The 20,505-nt window shown below is 40.8% G+C and overlaps 1 protein-coding gene across 1 annotated transcript; it reads right to left on the bottom strand.

Moving 5' to 3' along the window:
- Window positions 1–3,921: 3,921 nt before the first annotated feature.
- Window positions 3,922–6,087, bottom strand: htr1b (5-hydroxytryptamine (serotonin) receptor 1B). Its single transcript, XM_042072518.1, has one exon. It carries the CDS (start codon window positions 5,694–5,696, stop codon window positions 4,557–4,559), a length of 1,140 nt encoding a protein of 379 aa, XP_041928452.1. The 5' UTR covers window positions 5,697–6,087; the 3' UTR covers window positions 3,922–4,556.
- Between the last annotated feature and the right edge of the window lie 14,418 nt (window positions 6,088–20,505).

A 20,505-nucleotide genomic window follows, 5' to 3' on the forward strand; every position in this document is an offset into this window, starting at 1 on the left:
CAGGCTGACAAGTGATGACAGGCTTGTTTTTTCTCCTTCAGGACCAAGGGGCTGTGTTCTGGACACTGGTGGACTGGCAGCCAGTTTTAGGCCAGCTCACTTAATTCGCTTGCCTGAATTGAACATCCTCGACTGCGATTGAGCTGACAAAAAATAAACTCTCTGAATCCCTGATATGAAAGGGATTTCTGAATGCAGCTGTGGGTGACATGCTCTCTCCTTTGGTTTCTTTATTTGTCTGCACTAAAAAGAAACAGTACAGATTTCCTGAAACAGGGCTTAGTCTATTTGTATTGCATTTCTTCATCCTAACAGAAAGAATGACAGGTGTGTTATTGGATTTTGAGGTACAAATTGCAGAAGAATGCCATACATGACAAAGCTGTTGACTGCTCCATTTTCACAGTTGTTAAGATGATTTGTTCTCTCCTGCTTTTGAGTGTTCATGTCGCCCAAGAGGGTTGCTGGTGGAAGGAATAGTTTTTACCTCCCTATGTCTCCTGTTTTCCAAACTATTCACCTTCGCATAGTTCGCGTCTTGCTTTTCCTTCTTTATCACCCACTGCTCTAGCAGTGACCATAATGTGACCTTCGGACCATGAAAACTAAGCCCTTAGTGCCATGCAGCTGGGCTGGAAGAGAGCCACATACGACCGTGTTTATGGTCTCACAAAAATGAGGGACGGGGATTCCAGGTGATTAACAGTGTGAAAGTTGAAGGGCTTGCTAAGAGGCCGTGACTTACAACAAGAGCCGTAATGTAGCCATGCCAACAGTCTCCCCGGGCAAGCTGACTGAACAATTCTGAAAGCAGTGTGCCTGCCATTTTACAATGCTAATTTACACCCCTTGATATGAAGATGGGCGAGTTTTTCATACACACTATATGAGCCATCAAGCGGTAAATAAATTGACAGTTTATGGAAGGAACTATATTGCTTTTGACCTTTCATAGATGCCAATATGAAAGGTCAGTATATTAAGTACTGTATATAAACATTGATTGCTAATGTCAGTTTCTATTAGCGTAGCACTCAATCTGTGCAAGCAGACACCAAATTGAGATACTGGAGGTAAAGCAGCAGCATGCCAACAGTGGCTTCGACCACCGTTAACCGCGTGAGAGGCCACAGGAGCACTGGGTGTCAGCTGTAGAGCTGTGTGAAACAGAGCTGAAAGAAACGCCAGTCACCAGGGGGGCAGACACAGAGAGAGAGAGAGAGAGAGAGGCCCCTGTCTCCACACACCCTCCTCCACACTAACGACCTCATCCCTCCCCTCTCACATCCCTCTCCCCACTGCTCTTGCCCCCAGCTCCTCTGCCGGCGCTCTCCGGGGTCCTGACCTGCCACTGCTCCTGGGCCCAGTGCTCCAGAGGACACTGCTGCCAGGAGAGGGAGCCGGGTCGGGCTGGGCTGGGGGGCGATGGAGGCAGCGCTTAAGGAGGATACTAACGGTCCTCTAGAGGCATGTTTGCAGCTAATGACACTGTGCTTCAGCCTTTCAACAGTTTCACATGACACACTGTGGAGGCTTCTGTCAATGAAAATTCAGGGCAGACATGTAAGGGAGAGTATACTGACCTTGGACTGTAATGTCTTTCTACATGTGTATATACACTTACATCAACATGTATAGACATGTTTGTAAATAGATTGCCACCGCACATCATACAGCATCATAAATAAACAGCCTCTCTCAGGGCAATCCAATTCTGCTTATCCCCATGTGGAAAGAAAGACAGCAGTATGGGGGTGCACAAGAGGATCACAGTGCATGCGGCAGAACCAGCTGATTGTGAAATGTGTTGATGTTCAGTCCTGCGGTGCTGACCTTCTCATCCAAAACTGCAGCTACATTAGATGCCATTCGTGTTCTTATCAATGTAGTGTAAGAGTAATGCATTAAACCAACCAACAAAACCTCTCTGTGGTTTCCGGAGGTATCTTAGCAAAGCTTTGGATTATTGCTTCATTGTTAAGTGGCTCAGTGTACAGTTTTTTACATTGAGCTTTCTCCTTCTCACTTGGAACATTTTCCTGATCTGCCATATATTTATAATTAGCAATGACTCACAAGCTGCTACTTCTGGTAGGATAGGGAAAATAATAGCAGCACAGTCGGGATGACAGGTAAATATATTGAATATATTATTATGAAATAGATGTAAGAGCTCTATTTCAGATTGACTCTGTGTCTGCAATTCAGATGGGGCAATTTTGTTTATAGTACACACAGTGCTGTCACAAACTGAGTATAAGTCAATAAATTCATGGAACACAAAAGCTTAAGAGGAGCTCAGTCATTACAATTTTGAAGATGTAAAAACATTTTTAGACAAAGGTATTATAAAGATGGATCTGTGACTTTCAATTAACACCCTGAATGGTTTGTTTGGTTGGAGAGAGACACCCAAATAGCTTCGAGCAATACCACCCACAGCATATGTTCACTGGCAGGTGCAATATTTTGCTTGTATCATTGTTGCTTATTAATAAAATCAATTATCTCGCATCGTGGCCTCTCCACCACACACAAACAAACAAACACACACACTCAAGACAAGAAGAGAGAGAGAGAGAGCGAGAGACACGGCGAGCGGGAGAGAGAGAGAGACCCTCAGACAATTACTGTGTGTGGCCTCTGTGAAGAAATTATCTATCTAAACACAGTCAACCCACCCTTAATGATGATGTGTTAATGTTCTGTTACGTCTCACTAATTTGTCAGCTCATTATTGTCAAGGTCAACTGTTTTTAAATTGTTAATAAGTCTTTGTCTTTGACCACAGCCAAATGCCACAAAGAAGTGATGGACTCTTATTTTTTAGAGGACAAGAGGGGTTATGTATATGCACAGAAAATTAGAGCCAGTAATTCACTTTCACCCTGGACCTAAGTTTAATGCATAAATTATTGCATGGTAATGTAATCATTCCAGCTTTTCCCCTTGAATTCTGCAAACCCAGAAAAAACAAAAAATGTATGTTATGCCCTTAAATAAATAACCCTTTTCTTCTCATCACGCACTGTGCCCCAGTTTGGATTTTAACTGTCGTGTGTTTCACAGAAGCCAAAGCATGGTTCTCTAAAACAATTTTATCAACCTGAAAGTTTCATGCACTGCTTTCCTTTTTTCTTCAGCAATTTCTACTTGCAAAATTATTTTGCTCCAGAATGTCATTTAGTTACAAATTGTGCTCTGTAACCATCTTACGCCCAGACTCCTCCAACAGGTATGATTCACTCTGTCTTGTTCCTGTTTGCAGTTAAATCCACAGCTTAGCTGTTCTGACTGTTAAGCTCAATTCAGCTTTAGCCAAAAGGGAGAAATGTCTAATTATGATGACGCATGACTAGCTTTGCCAAAAGCTGAGCTTTTGAAGGAATCTCGCATAAAACCCCACCTGTTACCTCAAGCTCTCTCCATTCTGTGTGATTTTTGTGTGTGTGCAAAAGTTGGTCACATCTGGTGAGCCAGGTGTTTGATGCAAACTGGAGGTGAGTCCAGAGGTATCAAATGGGAGGTCATGTGAGACTATAAGAATGCATTTATGCCTGGTGAAACAAATGTTATCTAACTGGTGAAAAAACCCCATATGAATCACATTCAAATAGCATGAATCAATAAAAAATAATTTGGCAAAATGCTGTATTGTACATTTATCTGATCAATTGTATCCACCTTAATACCAGCAAGATGTCAGCAGTCACTAGACATAATATGGACATAATAACTAATCCATATTTTTCCATCATGGAGAGATGATACACACAGTCTTGAATGACAAGGTGCAACATGAAAAGACTACGATGAGACAAAGCTTGGTTTCCTTGTCCCTTTTATTGCAAAGCATTTAATTATGCCTTATGATATAGAAGCTCAGCACACAGACAGCTATCCCTTAGGTACAAGGTGATATGGCACATGACATGTTACAAGTCATTGCTGTCTTAAAGGAAACATGCTCTGAGTCTCCCTCTAGTCATTTTAGTTATGGAACCTATATTGTAGCTGTAGCTCATGGCTACTTAAAACACTGTGCTAAGTAACAATGCCTTTTTATCTTTAGCTGCCAAAATTGCAATGTCCATCGGAGCAAACAGCTGAAGGGTGTATGCACAGAACATGGAGACTCTATAGATGCATGTGTACTCAGCAAATATGAGCCAGACCTGTTTTCATTGAGCAAATATTACTCCAGATTTACTCAATGTATGACATTCATCTCAATATAAAGCCCATGCCACTGTCCAGCAAATACACATGTGTACTTTAACCTTGGTCTTGAGGTCTATTTTTGTTTGGCAATTTCCAAGGCATAACAAACAATCAACATATGACTCCTAGCAATTGACAGTGAGATTAAATAGTGAATGGTCCCCTGATCACCACCTCATTATTACACTGGTATTAGACTACATTTTAAAATAAACTAACTAGTTCAAATGTCCATACTTACTTTACCTCAGCATTGTTGCCTTGGATTTGATTTTCAATCATTGCCATATTTCGTTAAACACTGCTTTAAATTATTTTTGAGTCTTTTACATTGTTTAAGACACACAGCATCTAAATCGCAGGAGTTTGTGGAAAGCCTTTTTGAAATCCTCATTGGACATGGTGTAAATTATTGGATTTATCAACGAGTTGAGGTAGCCAAGCCATGTGAAAAAATCAAATAACTCTGGTTGAAAGCATGACGAACATAGTGGTACCAGCAGTGTATAGATGAAAAACGGCAACCAACATACTATGTAAGCTCCTAAAATTATACCCAAGGTTCTGGTCGCTTTCCGCTCCCTAGCAGCGGAGATTCTCTTTTTCTCCAGAAGTCCGTCCGACAGAGTCACCTGAACCTGGTGCACATTTGTATCATTTAACCCATAGTCTTTTCGTCCAAAGTGTAACGGACTAGTCGAAGCAACAGATCCAGGCGAATTACTAACCAGCTGTGCAGACGTGAGCCTTTTGCCAACTTTTGGTGACTGTTTCAGAATTCTTTTTCGCGCTTCGATATATATCCTCCCGTAAAGAACAATAAGCAGCAAAGTTGGGATGTAGAATGCTCCAAACGTGGAGTAAATAGTGTAGAATATGTGATCAGTATTCACAGAACAACTAGTCAAATGTTCAGCTTTTACTTCTTGGCGCCAGAACAAGGGAGGTAGAGAGATGGACACAGCGATGATCCAAGCTGTGGCGATCATACCCGCTGCCCTCGCCGGCGTGCGCCTTTTGGCGTACCCAACCGCGTCCGTTATAGCCCAATAACGATCCAGGGCTATTACGCACAAATGCAGTATAGACGCCGTGCAGCATGTTATGTCCGAAGACAGCCAGATGTCGCAAATAATTTGACCAAGAGTCCATGTGTGACTTACTGTGTACAGCACGCAAATGGGCATCACCAGGATGGATACCAAAAGGTCCGTTACCGCTAAAGATGCTATAAGAAAGTTCGCTGGGGTGTGCAGTTTCCGTGACTGCGAAATAGTTGCAATGACAAAAGCATTTGATAATGTTGTTGCCAAAGTTATAATGCAGAGAATGATGGCTAGACTTGCTTGGAAAATTAAGTCGGTGGTCTTTTCACCAGGTTGAGATGAATAAGATACATTGGCATTATTGGTGGAGTTGTTATGTACCTGACCAAAACTCGTTGATGTTGGCTTCAAGTTATTTGGGCTATCCATCCCTCAGCCCCCTTTCACAAGAAGAAGGTAATTGTCTATTTCATACTGAAATATATTCAGAAATGGTCCTCTCAATTTCAGCCCATTCAAACGTAGTTGACAAGCATCCTCTGAATACTTGTACATCCGGCTTATTTTGATTTCAGGAATCATAGATTTTTTCGAATATTTGATCCACTTCTTCGTTTCTCTCATACGCTCAAAAAGTTCCGTGGCTTTCCCAACTGCTGCATTTCGATGTGTTTTTCTTTCCTTTTACCCTTCATAATTTAATTGTACGTTCGAAAATAAATAGGGAAATTAAACATTTAGGCCATTAGAAACATGAAACAATATCGATATATAATATTTTCACACGAAAGGGTTAGTTTACCCCTTTAGCGATGAGGCACCTTGAATAGCATCCGTTTTTTGCTGGTAGGTGGGTTAAGGACTTGGCTTTATATAGCTGACTCCGATGAAACTTGTAGCTATGATCACTCCAGTCTCCTCACTTGAGAACTGCCAACATCCTCTGGGTCTTAGTGCTCTCCCATGTTTTTTTATTTATTTTTTATTTAAGTCGATTATGCAAGAGTTTGTGTTATGGTAATCAGTGTTTATTCAAATACATGAAGAAAATACCTCTATCATGTAAAAGGCCTACAGTATTTCACTTTTATCAGTGTTTCAGTAGGTTGTTTAAATGTAGGCTAACAATAAACGTCAGAATAAAGGCATAGTCTACATAACTGGTCAGGGCCCACTTCCCCGATAACGACGGAGACACGCTCTTAAGAGGGTTTTCTACGATTCATCTTACGATCGTTCGTTTGGTTTTTCCGACTGTTTCCCGAACATGCTCGTAGCGTGAACGCGCATGCACTGCTCTTAAGATGCTCTTAAGGGGAGATGTCCACGTTAATAGTTCTGAAATATCCTCTGATTTGACGGTGATGTCAGGTGACTGCACGTCACAGCTATAGGCCTACCATTTAAACTTCGGATCTACACATTAATTCACATCAATACGAAAATAGAAACACTTTGACATCTGCATGTAAGCATCCCAAGTAGGTTATATACCACACAGAGACATAAATAAATGTAATTATTTTAAGATTACATTGTTGCACCATGCAATAATTTTTCGCGGTGCCACTTAAGAACACGTTTGAAGATAAGAAAGAAGTCGAGTAAGAAAGAGAGGAAATGTGTAGGCTTAGATTTTGATGTAGTAGGCTACAGACTAAACCACATGTTGCTTTCTCTGCTTTTTACCTCATAGGCCTAATAAAATATTCACTTAGCAAAGATAATGTCAAACTATTCTGGCAACGTCTCGTTTCATAACTTGATTGCATTTTTGTCCGCTTTTCATCACATTATTATGACCATTAAATGTAGGCTATTTTGCACGCTAAAATCTGATTCATCACAGGTAAACACAATAAAGAATGGGAACGTAAATTGGATTATGTATTCTAAGTTGTAATTCCTCTGTATGTCCTGTTGGTGACCTCAGTGAGAAGTACTGTTAAGACGCTCTTAGCCGGTAACTAGTAGGAGCACTCGTAGATCTACTAGTGTTTTCACGATGCTCTTAAGCTACGATGGTTTCGGGAAACAGTCGGCAAATCTTAAGACGTTCGTAAGAGGGACTTTACGACGCTCTTAGGCTTAAGATGCTTTCGGGGAAGTGGGCCCAGGACTGTAGTCACTGCTGCTGAAACTGATCAGTCAAAAGGCCCTAGAGAACTGATATCAAATTTTGACACCTATCAAACTTTCCTAGAACATAACCACAAATTATTTCCTGGCAGCATTCAGCTGCCCAAGGGCTACTGAGCCTTACTCTTTCCACATCCCCATCTCTCTGAATACTGTCACTTGCCTCATTTGTTCACTGACTGGGACTGTGTGCTCCATCCTGCAAATGGTGGGCTATAACCCTGAAGATAAATAACCTTTTCTGGCTAGCAGCTAGGATACAACACCCTGTATCACAACCTAATACACAACACAACTTAATCATGGCTGCTTTTTTCCCCCTTACCCATGTCATGTGTCGCCAAAAACCTTGGTAGGTAACATGGCCTTTCAAAGCAACACAAGTTCCTTGAGGATTTTTTGAGTGTCTCATTGTTTGACAAAATCAAAAGCTACCAAATGTGCCACAGGGTAGCCATTTTACTCATAATATGGCAAGACAATATTCTTTTATTGCTGTTTATTTATCTTTGCTACCAGGTTGATGCGTCTCCAAGCCATCTGCTCTGGTGACCATTTAAGAGTGTTGCATTTGAAAACCTTAAAACGTGGTTGCTGTTTGCAGTGGCAGGGCATGACTTATCTTGTTTATTTAGGGAGGAAAGCGCAAACCCGGCTCCATTTGTATAATTGCCAGCTCATAGGGTTGGTGGTCTGGTTGTTAAAAACAGCTTATAAATGTCTAAACAGCTCTAAATGTGCCAATAGCCATCTCAAACCCAGTGACAATGAATAATGTGCAGGAAGCACATTATATAGCCTAATGAATGCTTGTGTAGCAATTATACCAGTACACCAGTATAAAAGTACTTCCAAATGTTTGTATTTTTGTTACTTTTGTTAGTTTGTATAATGCCCTATACTCCTTTTTTGTGAAAATCAACTTAGTCATCTAATGCATTAACAGTTTAGAATATTATAAAATCACACTCCTGCTTGACCTTTTCTGTCTCCCAAACGTTGGGATTAAAATAAAAGGAAAAAGAGGTAGACTGTGTGGCGACCAAGGTTTTCCTGGTTCTGCACTTACCCACCCTGGGTATCTTTGCAGTCAAGATTGTGGCAGTCTCCAAATGCAAATGTATAATGACTTCTTTGTGTTACTTGTGTGCAAATCTGAACAGCCATGCCCATGACATTTTAAAAAGTCATAGTAGGGTATAGGCTACTAAGTTTTTTTGTCATTCATCTTCAATAATTTATCCTTAACATCACCAATCATTGACTGGTGGGTTTAATCATGAGCCTATTCTGCATGATTATATACCATATTTGAGAATTTCTGATGCAGACCAGGTGGATGTTGATAAGATGTACAATACACCTAATTTAGAGACTGAAAAGCACCTCAGACACAAGATCCTGGCTTGGAATATGAATTAAGCAGACCATGCAGACATACAGAATACCCCCTATGAGCACTCTATGTTCCATAAAGGATGGCAGGTGCATGGTACATGTTTGGCCTGTGATCATTCTTGAATCTTGATTCTGTGCTGTGATAGTACTGAAGGTGTGTAAATTAGGCTAATCAAATTCTATTCTTCCGAACCACATGCAAATATCGATTCCTCACAGTCTAGATGCTGTGTCAGGGAGGAGTGTACTACAGGATTATTTACAGTTGTGAGGCTGTCTGCGGTTAATCCACACCCATAATGGAGCTGATGTTTCTGGGAACTGAATGACTCGGAGTGAAATGACTAGAAGTTGTATCATCATTCTGTTAAAAGGAAGACAACAGCTGTAGAGGACACAGAGCCACTCCCCTTGTTTATGGCAATAAAATTGGTTCATTACATTACAGCCACTTACTCTGATATGAAAAACAAAGTCATCTAGCCAACCCAAAAAGACCAGTGATGCATGGCAAATAGCCTTTTCATAAATTACACCAATTAACTCAGACAATTATTATTTTGCACATTTTAACATATTGAAGTCAAAGTGTAAGTGAAAATAAATGGCTGGTAATCTTGGTCCATGAAGTAGAATGACTTCATCTATCGACATTGATGTTCGTTTCAATGTATTTCCGGAACATCTAAAAATCTCAGTGTTCTTTTGTGTAATCCAAATGTGCAATCCAAAACATACACCATGTCCAATCCAGTCTTACCCAGCACCCATACTCTCAACATAAACTACTGCAGATTTCAGAATCATGGCAGCGTAGATGTACTGTCACGGTCTCCATCCACGCGTGGGTTCTTCATGTAGATAAATGGAATCTGCTGGGATTTATGAGCTAGCCATGCAGACTTGCCCTCTGGGGATGATAATCATGCATGAAGGTCAGGTGATTTATCAGTGGTCCTCAGGCGGCTGGAAATGTGTTTGCCGATATGGAGATCTGTGATGTCCGCTGAGGAGGAGTTGAGTTTGGAGTTTTAACATGCCCCTCAGGTGCTGTAATACTAACTAAGGCCCTTTACTGCATAGGAAGCTGGAGTGGGGAAATTGTGTCAAATGGCAAAATTTCCACATGGTGAAATGTTTACCCATGCTTTAAATCATGACAGAGTTTGTTAACTTTCATTGGGAAGGTTCGTTGCAGCATTTTTTAAAAAAATGTCAGCATCATAATACAAATTAAAATAGAGAATGCTGATGATAGGATGTTTTGAAAACAAGGTGATGTGCATTTTGTGAAGCATCATTGGTTTTATTGTTGATTTCCAGTCTACTTTAATCTGGTGAAAACCATCAGGTCATTACATGTTTAGTCTTTGCTGACCCTGTATTTCACATTGATCCATTAAATACATGTACAGTATGTGCTGCAGATCAAAGTGATGTTTACAATCGTCTCACTTCTACTTCTGAATTTGCCTAAAACTAGGCCCAGTGTACAATCCATGAGACTGAACTATAAACACCGTCCAACATAGCGATCCTGCATATCTTGGACATCGAATTTAAATCCTTCCCAAGCCTTACAGGAAACTGGGAACATTACTTCAAAACCCTGGAACTCCTGCATCACATCACATCAACCTCACATCAAGTTGGGATATGCCTTCTTAACTTTCCTCCAAACTCTCCAGTTCTCACTGAGTCTCTGTTGCTCTTTGTCTCTTCCTAGCTCTTCTAGTCTCTCTAACCCTAAAGTCACATTAGCTACAAAAGACAGCGACAACTCCTCCAATGCCGATGAGTGGGCAGTAAACAAGGCTGTGCTTCGCAGGTGATTGATGGCTACCGAGTTCTATGTGCTAGGTGGCTGACAGATAGATCGTACATGGCTTCAGATGTATTTTGATGTATGTTTGGTTCCAAAACCTGACTTTTTAGATTTAATAGTACATATTTCTCGCTAACTTTTGAAAAATATAAGGTCATAAACCCTGAACTTCTGAACCCTGAATACTGCCGTCTATGAGTTAGCTGCCTCGTCCTGGATACATTTTTTGAGTTTACTTTCAAGCAACGAACGTCATCTCGACTTCACTCCAATTGACAGTCACCTTGTCGCATCGCTCAATAGGCGGGTCAATATATGAAAAAAAAAAACACCTAACCTCAAAAAAATTGATACAAAAGGTTTTTCAACTGATTATGATACCTTTAGATGTACTTAATAACATATTAAAAATCTAGTAAAATCTGACCCCAGTAAAGGGGTCATTTTCAAGATGGCGTCCAAGATGGCCACCAGAAGCTAATTTGGGATATCTGAAGCATTAATCAGCCTAGGAAAGTGTTTTTCGTGTTTAATCAGATTTAGCGGTCACTGAGTCATATATGTCACACTAAAGTATCAGATCATCATTTTCAAAGACTTAGAATTTTCAAGATGGCGTCCAAGATGGCCACCGGAAGCTAATTTTGGCTATATCTGACGCATTATTCAGCCTAGGAAAGTGTTTGTCGTGTTTAATCAGATTTAAAAGTCACTGATTCATATATGTCAGACTAAAGTATCAGTTCATCATTTTCAAAGACTTGTCATTTTCAAGATGGCGTCCAAGATGGCCACCAGAGGCTAATTTTGGCTATATCTGAAGCATTATTCAGCCTAGAAAAGTGTTTTTCATGTTTTATCAGATTAAGAGATCACTGATGACTCTTCATCTCCACCTTTTTTAGTGTTCTTATAGTAGGACCTGAGGATGTATGATGTTTTCTCTCTCAGTGTCACCATGCCTTCAAAACCTTTCCCTTCTGTGAAACATATGTCATTCCGGTACCGCTCCCTCAGTTTAGCTATCAGATACTGATTACCGAATGGAATGGAATCAAATACTCTTTCATGTTAGATCCAAGTATAGAGACAGTCAACTGTTCTTAATTGTTTGCATTTCAGCAAGACACTCCGCTGTTCGTTTAGAAGATATGGGTTACCTTGCACTGCTGCCTGTGGAACGTGTCAAAATGAACAATGTGACAATCCACACAAGTTCCTTTCAGAGGAGTCAGAGGATGATGAATAATGATATAATAATTATTTCTGATCTACTTATGCATATAGTTTAAGATTCAGTTTAATTAGCTCCCCCCTAATGATAAATGCCAACAATTATTGATCTACACAAATATACAATGCATGCCTATACAGTACATGGGTCATGGTTCATTAAAGTCATAAAACAGCCACTTACTCGCAAACTCTACTCTACATTTCTGAAAGCATATAATCTGTAGATAAGATATAGCACCATTTAAAACATGTCCCATTTTCCTCCATGCCATGAACAATGCATTGCCCTCTATTCTGTATCGGCGAATCTAGTGTAAAGGGGATACATTTTAGCCTATATTGTCCAGGCAAAACAGATTAAACACCCAAAACCATATATTTTCTAAAAGCATATAACCTCTAGATGAGATATAACACCAGTTAAGACATGTCTTATCTTCCTCCATGCATGCACAATACAATGCCCTCTATAATGTATAGGCGAATCTAGTGTAAAGGGGATATATCCAGCCAGGAGCCAGACCAATGGATACCTTGTCTTAGCTAAATTACTGAAGCTAGGCAGGTGTGGGCCTGGTTAGTACTTGGATGGGAGACCTCCTTGGAAAACTAGGTTGCTGCTGGAAGTGGTGTTGGTGGGTGGCCAGTAGGTGGCACTCTTCCCTCTGGCCAAAAAAGATCGATCCCAATGCCCCAGTGCCGTGACGGGGACACTGCACTGTAGGAGATGCCGTCCTTCGGATGAGACGTTAAACCGAGGTCCTGACTCACTGTGGTCATTAAAGATCCCATGGCACTTATCGCAAAGAGTAGGGGGTTCCCCGGTGTCCTGGCTAAATTCCCAACCTGGCTCATTCAATCTGGCCCCCTAATCATCCTCCACTGTAATTGGCTCATTCACTCCCTCACTCTCCACCTCAAGCTGGTGTGTGGTGAGTGTTCTGGCGCATAATGGCTGCCGTGCATCAACCAGGTGGGTGCTACACATTGGTGGTGGTTACTAGTGAGGTCCATGTGATGCGCTTTGAGTATCGAGAAAAAGCGCTATATAAATGTAATGTGTTGTTGTTATATATGTTGGCATGTTAAGTCCAGGGAAAACAAATGAAACACCCTAAAATATATATTTTCTGAAAGCATATAATCTGTAGATAAGATATAACACCATTTAAAATATGTCCCATCTTCCTCCATGAATGCACAATACAATGCCCTCTATTCTATATAGGCGAATCTAGTGTAAAGGGGATATATGTTGGCATGTACAGTCCAGGAAAAACAAATTAAACACTCTAAAATATATATTTTCTGAAAGCATTTAATCTGTAGATAAGATATAACACCATTTAAAACATGTCCCATCTTCCTCCATGAATGCACAATACATTGCCCTCTATTCTGTATAGGTGAATCTAGTGTAAAGGGGATATATGTTGGCATGTACAGTCCAGGAAAAACAAATTAAACACCCTAAAATATATATTTTCTGAAAGCATATAATCTGTAGATAAGATATAACACCATTTAAAACATGTCCCATCTTCCTCCATGAATGCACAATACATTGCCCTCTATTCTGTATAGGCAAATCTAGTGTAAAGCGGATACATGTTGGCCTCTTTTGTCCAGGGAAAACAGATTAAACATCCTAAACTATATATTTTCTGAAAGTATTTAACCTGCAGATGAGATATAACACCAGTTAAGACATGTCCCATCTTCCTCCATGCCATGAACAATACATTGCCCTCTATTCTGTATTGGTGAATCTAGTGTAAAGCAGATACATTTTGGCATGTACAGTCCAGGGAAAACAAATCAAACACCCTAAACCATATATTTTCTAAAAGCATATAACCTCTAGATGAGATATAACACCAGTTAAGACAGGTCTTATCTTCCTCCATGCCATGGAGATGGTTAATAATCCTGTATTGCATTTGCTCTGTATTAAAACGCATTGATTTTAATTTATGGCTGAAAAAGGTAGAGCATTGAAACATTTTCAACTTAACATTTAAAATCCTATTCTTGTTTAATTTGACCATCATTTGATATCAATTTCACCCCTGTAGGCTGAATAGTAATTGAGATATAGCCATTCTAACCTGTTGACAGCCATTTTGGCGGCCATTTTGAAAATGACCCCTTTCCCAAAGGTCAGATTTTACTAGATTTTTAGTATGTTATTTAGCATGTTCAACAGTACCAGAATCCATAAAAAAACCTTTTGTATCAATTTTTTTGACGTTGAACCCTATATTGACCAGTCTACAAGACTTCTTGTCTATTTTGGCCGTGCCTTGCTCGCAGCATAGCGACCATGCACTTGTCGCTCATCAAACGGCCTCTCCCATTGAAAATGAATGGCAACCTGCCACTTTGTCGCTGTCTCTTGTAGCTAATGTGACTGTAGGGTTACATGAGCCAGCCTTTAAATAGGTCCAACCAATCAGCCCAATAGACTTCTGAAGTTCTCCTACAATAAAGAACCAAAGCTGCCATCTTTGCCCATATAAGGACATCCGGGTGTTAGCTATCTACCTATGGCAAGTTGCATTGCAAGTTAGCTCTGGGGTAGCAAAATTATAAGTTTGCCGTCTTAACGTACCGAAGATCACAGGAGCCACTCTAAGGCAGAGGGCAAAAGTGTGTTGAGCAAAAACGTCTGCATTTCACACTTCTTCGTCCCCGTGAGAGTTTAAAGAAGCACTATGCAGGTCTGGTTATTCCTTCGCTGTTTCTGGGTTTTCGCCGGATTTGGGCTTGCATTTTTCACTAGGCTACACAGCTTCGGTAGCAAGTGACTGCTATGCTAAACCCCCACTAGCCAGTGAGCTAGCCATCAAGAAACCAAGCTAAACACATACAGGGCTCACAATATAACAAACACATTGTTCAAGAGACTATCAAACCACATTACAAAGACGAAGTCCACCCAAGGGTAGGCTACTTACAATTTCAACAGCAACAAAGCCAAGTCAGCGTCCGTTTTGCAGTCTTCTTCGAAACTACAATCTGACTACATTTTCGAGGCGCGATTGGATACTTCCGCTGAGTCACATCCGGATTTACCCGGACCGGGTCCAGAAAGTTGCATATTCGTTTTTTTCCGTGGAGAAACGATAGGGGGAGATGAAGCACCCACCAAACGACCCAGAAAGTGTTGTAGAACCATCAGCTGCATAATTAAGGTCATTTTTGCTAAAATTGTTGCATAGTGCTTCTTTAACAGGTGCGATAATTCAAAAACCCATGTTATTTTCCCATAGGAAAAATCGCAAGAGACCGGACCTCAAAGATGGCAGCTTTTTTGTAGGCGAACTTCAGAGGTCTATTAACACAATGGGCTGAACCATTCCAGAGGGGTGAAAGTACATATCCCCACGATCACAGTTAAAATGTATCAGTAGAGATTTATCACATTCATTTTCTTTAAATACAGTTTTTGCCAAATATTGTCATTATGAACATAGTCTAATGCACACAAGATATGTTCACATCACACACACATGTATGGCCATGGAGGTCTCTGAACCATATTTAGAGTTCAGGGAGCGTGGGCACATGAAAAGAAGAGGCCCCCTTTTTATATGGCCCTTTTATAGTAGACTGCAGGGCTTAATACAGTTGTCTGTGTGCCATGATTTGGAGCTATCCGATGAAGCTTGATTGTAGGAGTTTCAGGCACAATAAAATGCCCTCCGAGCTGAGAACGACTAAACCAATTACATGTGAGCTGATCAGATGCAGTTCTGCTCTCAGCCCGCCTGTGTGCGGCTGTAACATTGTTTCGGGAAGATAAATTGAGTTATGAGATTTGCTAACTGCAGTAGATTATAACTATGTGTTCCTGGTCTCTGCTAATGAAAGAATGATTTCTGTCAAATCCAATTGAAGGCACATTGCAAACTCATCAAGAAGGGGTCGAAAAGATACATGCAGGTCAAACATACATTATACTCTTTTTGTGGGATCAGTGAAGTGTAATCTGTTTTGTGGAGGTCTTCAGATGGCTCAGATACATTGACACAAAAAATGCATTTTGATGAGAGAGTTTTGCTGAGGTTTTGTTGCTCTTTCAGCTGGTGTCAGTGATATCAGGAGAGACTGTCCTTAATGAACTCTGCATTCTGCATTTGGGGCAGCCGTGGCCTACTGGTTAGCGCTTTGGACTTGTGACCGGAGGGTTGCCGGTTCGAACCCCGACCAGTAGAAAGCGGCTGAAGTGCCCTTGAGCAAGGCACCTAACCTCTCACTGCTCCCCGAGTGCCACTGTTGTTGCAGGCAGTTCACTGCGCCGAGATTAGTGTGTGCTGAGTGTGTTTCACTAATTCACGGATTGGGATAAATGCAGAGACCAAATTTCACTCAAGGGATCAAAAGAGTATGTACAGTATACTTATACATTCATCATAGTGTATCTTCATTGCTCCTACATTACTGCACGACTCCAGCCACATTTTCAACACTAGCAAACCAGCATTTGGTTTAGTTTAATTTAGCCATGGACTTATCCACTGCTTCTCTCACTGCCTCTCTCCCCCTCTGTTTGTCAGACTATCTCTGTACAGTATAATTACATAAGTATCAATGTGTGTGTGTGTGTGTGTGTGTGTGTGTGTGTGTGTGTGTGTGTGCAGTATCTCTGAGTCCTCAGTCAGTTTGGCATGTTACACTTTAAGACGCAGCTCCTCTAAGACCAGGCTGCCTTTGAATGATTCAGCCACAGATCAACCCAGTGATATGATGGTGAGAAAAGAGGGTGTACATAAGAACCCAGCGACTGAAATCGACTGAGTCCTGAAGCTTCCAAATGACTTACTTTCACATCAGACTTTTAAGCCTTTCAACCATAGCCTGCTTCTCATGGCAAATGCATTTAGGAAGTACTCTGCAACTCGAATGACTGATGGGCCCTTGGTATGCTTTTACACTCAAATAGCACCTGGGGTGAACTGGAAGTTCATGAAGAGATTGACTGACACAATATGAACTTCATGAAAGTAAAAAGTCAAAAGTCCAGTGGACTGCATGAAAAACAAAATCTCTTTGTGTATATATCGACATGTTACACTATCCTCTTTTTTGTGACCTTATAAAAACACAAATGTCTCATTATCAGCGATTAGGGGAAGATGTCAATTGACCAAAAATGATAAGATTTCATCCCTAAGTAGAGCTGCTATTGCCATCTAAGTGGAGCAATTAGGCTAAGGATGACATACAGTATTGGGTCAGTCTGCTGGATCAAATTAGCATGCTAAAAATGTCACTGGAGGGAGCACAGAGCGGTATTAGAGCACTAATGATCGGTTTGGAGAGTCGACGAGACTCCCTTTAGGTCTGTCCCTTCCAGAGACCATATTTTTTATTTTCAGTTTCCCCCCATTTTCTCAGCTATAAGAGAAAAGCTTTTGTTTGTTTCTTGTCCATTTGTCTTCAGTGTGCACTTGTGTGTTGGTGTTTGTGCGGATGGGGGCTCACTTAGAGTTATTTCTCCCCCCATCTTCTATGCTACAAGAGAAAAGCTTTCATTTATGTCCTGTCCATTTGGCTACAGAGTGCACTTGTGTGTCTGTGTCTGTTTTGGGTCAGGTTTCTACCAGTCATTTTCTGACAGAGTTAAGCAGATGATTGATCATCTGTCTCAACGACCCTCAGAGATTATGATAATTATTTTGGTTCCGGAGCTGGCATGCCCATTAGGGAAGAGGAATCCTCTCAATCTCCGCAACAGCATTTCCAGCAGTCGACTGTCTTCCATGTCTTTCCCTCTCTCTGTCGTTGTCCTTGTTTAAGTAATATTTTGTCTTGTATTTACAGTCTGTTTTAGCATCTTGGTTCCTCATGGTGTCTGCACTTTTCTCTTTCCACTTTTAGGAAGTAATCCACTGTTAATTTACACCCTTTTCCATTTAACGATGAAACAAATCCAAAGAGCATTCCTCGGCCAACCCTTGTTTGTCAGCAGTAGATCTGGGTAATAACAGTTAGCTGACATCACTAAATGATGTGAAACGTGACTGAAGAATGATGAGATAAAAGTGTCTCACTAATGCAGAAATCAAATGCCATAATCAAATGGAGAATAAATGATGGAGGAAAAGTGTATTTAAATTCCCCAGGCATCTCCAGCAAAGGTCATTTCATTTTGAGGTGTCATCTCGTTCAGCTAACGTTTATGGAATCCTTCTGTTTTTCCTTTTTTCAGAGTTCCAGGTAGTTAGTTCTCTGTGGACAGAGAACGGCTGATAGCTTACAGCACTGAAGGTGAGATGTTGTGCGGATTCTCAAATGAAGATTGACATTGAAATTCTGTTGATATTCCCACCCTGTCTGAGCTATATGAAAACGCAACCTCTTTAGAGAGGTTCAACAGACTCTCATCTCCACAATAGCAGACAACTACACATTCCCTAATCTAACAGGCCAAGGAGTTCTGGAACACAGCACATCAAAAGATATAATACATCAAAAACAAATATGTGAAACAACATCAACAACAAAGTGGCACCGAGATGCAAATATAGTTCTATTTCTAGTTGCAGCTGGATATTAATCAAAATGCATTTATGTGAGACCTGTTTTTGCCCCTGTCTAGAGTGATTCTTAGCATTGAACTCTCACCTCCTCATGAAGGGCGCTGTGATATTCTTATGGTGGTGGATCTCCTTTGGCAGAGCAGATAAAAGCAGAATGTGAGGAAGGAGTAGGATTATGGTGAGATCAATGTGCTTTGTTTTGCAAAAACAACTGCAGCAGCAGGGACTAAACAAAACCTCTCTCTTAACGTTTCCCACCTCCACCAATATTTTCTTCTTTTAATAATTTTAATGTGCACATTGCTTGAAATCCACAGCTTTTTTGCTATTGGTACATCACAACATGAACTGATAATCAGTGGTGTAGTGTATGTGATATGCAGGACTACGCAGTACACCCACTTCAAAAGCATCACCATCTCAGTATACCCACTTAAAATATAAGGGTATTAACATTTTGGGTTGATCACAGTATACCCACTACAGCTAACTAGACTACATCACAGTACCTACAGTACTACAGCTAGACTATACCACTGCTGATAATCTAATGTTAAGGATTCCATCTGTTGGTGAAGTAAAATCAGATGAGCTTGTTCCAATCTCTTTGACATACTGATTCTGATTACATGATCTGTGTTTCTCTGAGGGTTTGGCAAACGACTATAGTGGGCTTCATGGAATCTGAATTTAGAAGATGGCAGTAAGGAACTGAGCCCATTTGTTGCAAATCTATGCAATCACAAACAAGGGACAATGCAAAAATCACCCTTAAATTAATCTTTTCAACTTCATTACAAGTTATATGACTCTGCATAACTACATGACAGACTGCCAGTGTTATATGGTCATAATACTACATCTTAATGCTATGATCTAACAACCATTGGTGATTTTCTGAACCACTGAGCATGACAGTGCCTGTCTTTAGGTACTTTTTCATTACGGACATGAAATGAGCGATGAAACTGAACCCCTTCATTTTATAATTAAAGGAGAATTCCGGTGGCCTGGCGGGCCATTCTATATCATTGAAATGTATAGTCTGGAATCGAACCATTCACCTCGCTTAATCCAAGGGGCGGGCAGAGAATTGTCTTTCAAACTGCCTAGGCATGCAATAGGCCAGCGCTACGACCATATCCGTATCCGGTCGGCAAAACGTCAAATACATCCTTCTTCGAAAGGAATGACTTGCATTCTGTTGCTCAACTTAAAAAAAAAAAAGAGTCCAACTCCTCCAAAGTTGACGCCAACGCCGATTCAAACAACCGCACTTCGTTCGCCATAGCCACCTTCCTTGTTGTTCACTGTCACAGGACTGTCGTTATCCTGTTAAGCCCGCCTTAAGACTCTAACAAAATAGAGCGCTGTGATTGGATGACGTCCACGGGGTCAGCCAATAGAAATCCCTATGGTTGGATACTAGACGTACAGGCTGAGCAAATTAATTTGCTGTTCTGTTAAAGTGCTGTTCCAGTTCCAGTTGCTGCTACTGGAAGAAACTGGAATCCATGCATTTCCACTGAATTATTTTTGGAATCTGATCCCTTATCATACCTGATCATTCTTACTCGTTACTCGACTTGCCAACCCTCACGCATTTGATTGGTGTAAGAGGGCGTGGAGCCAATCAAATTAATGAATCTCACTCTCAATGTGTGAGAGTTGGCAGCTCTGATTTATCATGACTAAATTTAAGATGGCTGCAAACGCTAAACTTCGTGAAGATACTGTCTGTATAAATCGTCTTGTAAGTAAACTACCAGTGCTTTTTCAAAGTTCTCAATGTCTCGTTTTAAATGTCAGGGCCCTCGGAAGTCTACCAATGAAGTGTGGAGATACATTGAACCTCGTAAATGGTGTAAAACAGTGATTTATTTGCATGGCTAGCCCGATGCTGAAGCACCACCATTGAAAAAGCTGTTGGTAGCATCTACTAGCGCCAGATTTTGGAGTGCAGGGGACAAGCCGAGATGGGCTATGAGACATACGTTCACACTCGGTATCATGTTTCAACACAGTTTAGGTCAATATCACACCGGAATTCTCCTTTAATACTGTATGCTTGCTTAATTTTGAGATTTGAGGTTTA

Source organism: Alosa sapidissima, chromosome 19 (assembly GCF_018492685.1).
Source record: "Alosa sapidissima isolate fAloSap1 chromosome 19, fAloSap1.pri, whole genome shotgun sequence".
In the NCBI taxonomy this organism is placed as follows: domain Eukaryota; kingdom Metazoa; phylum Chordata; class Actinopteri; order Clupeiformes; family Clupeidae; genus Alosa; species Alosa sapidissima.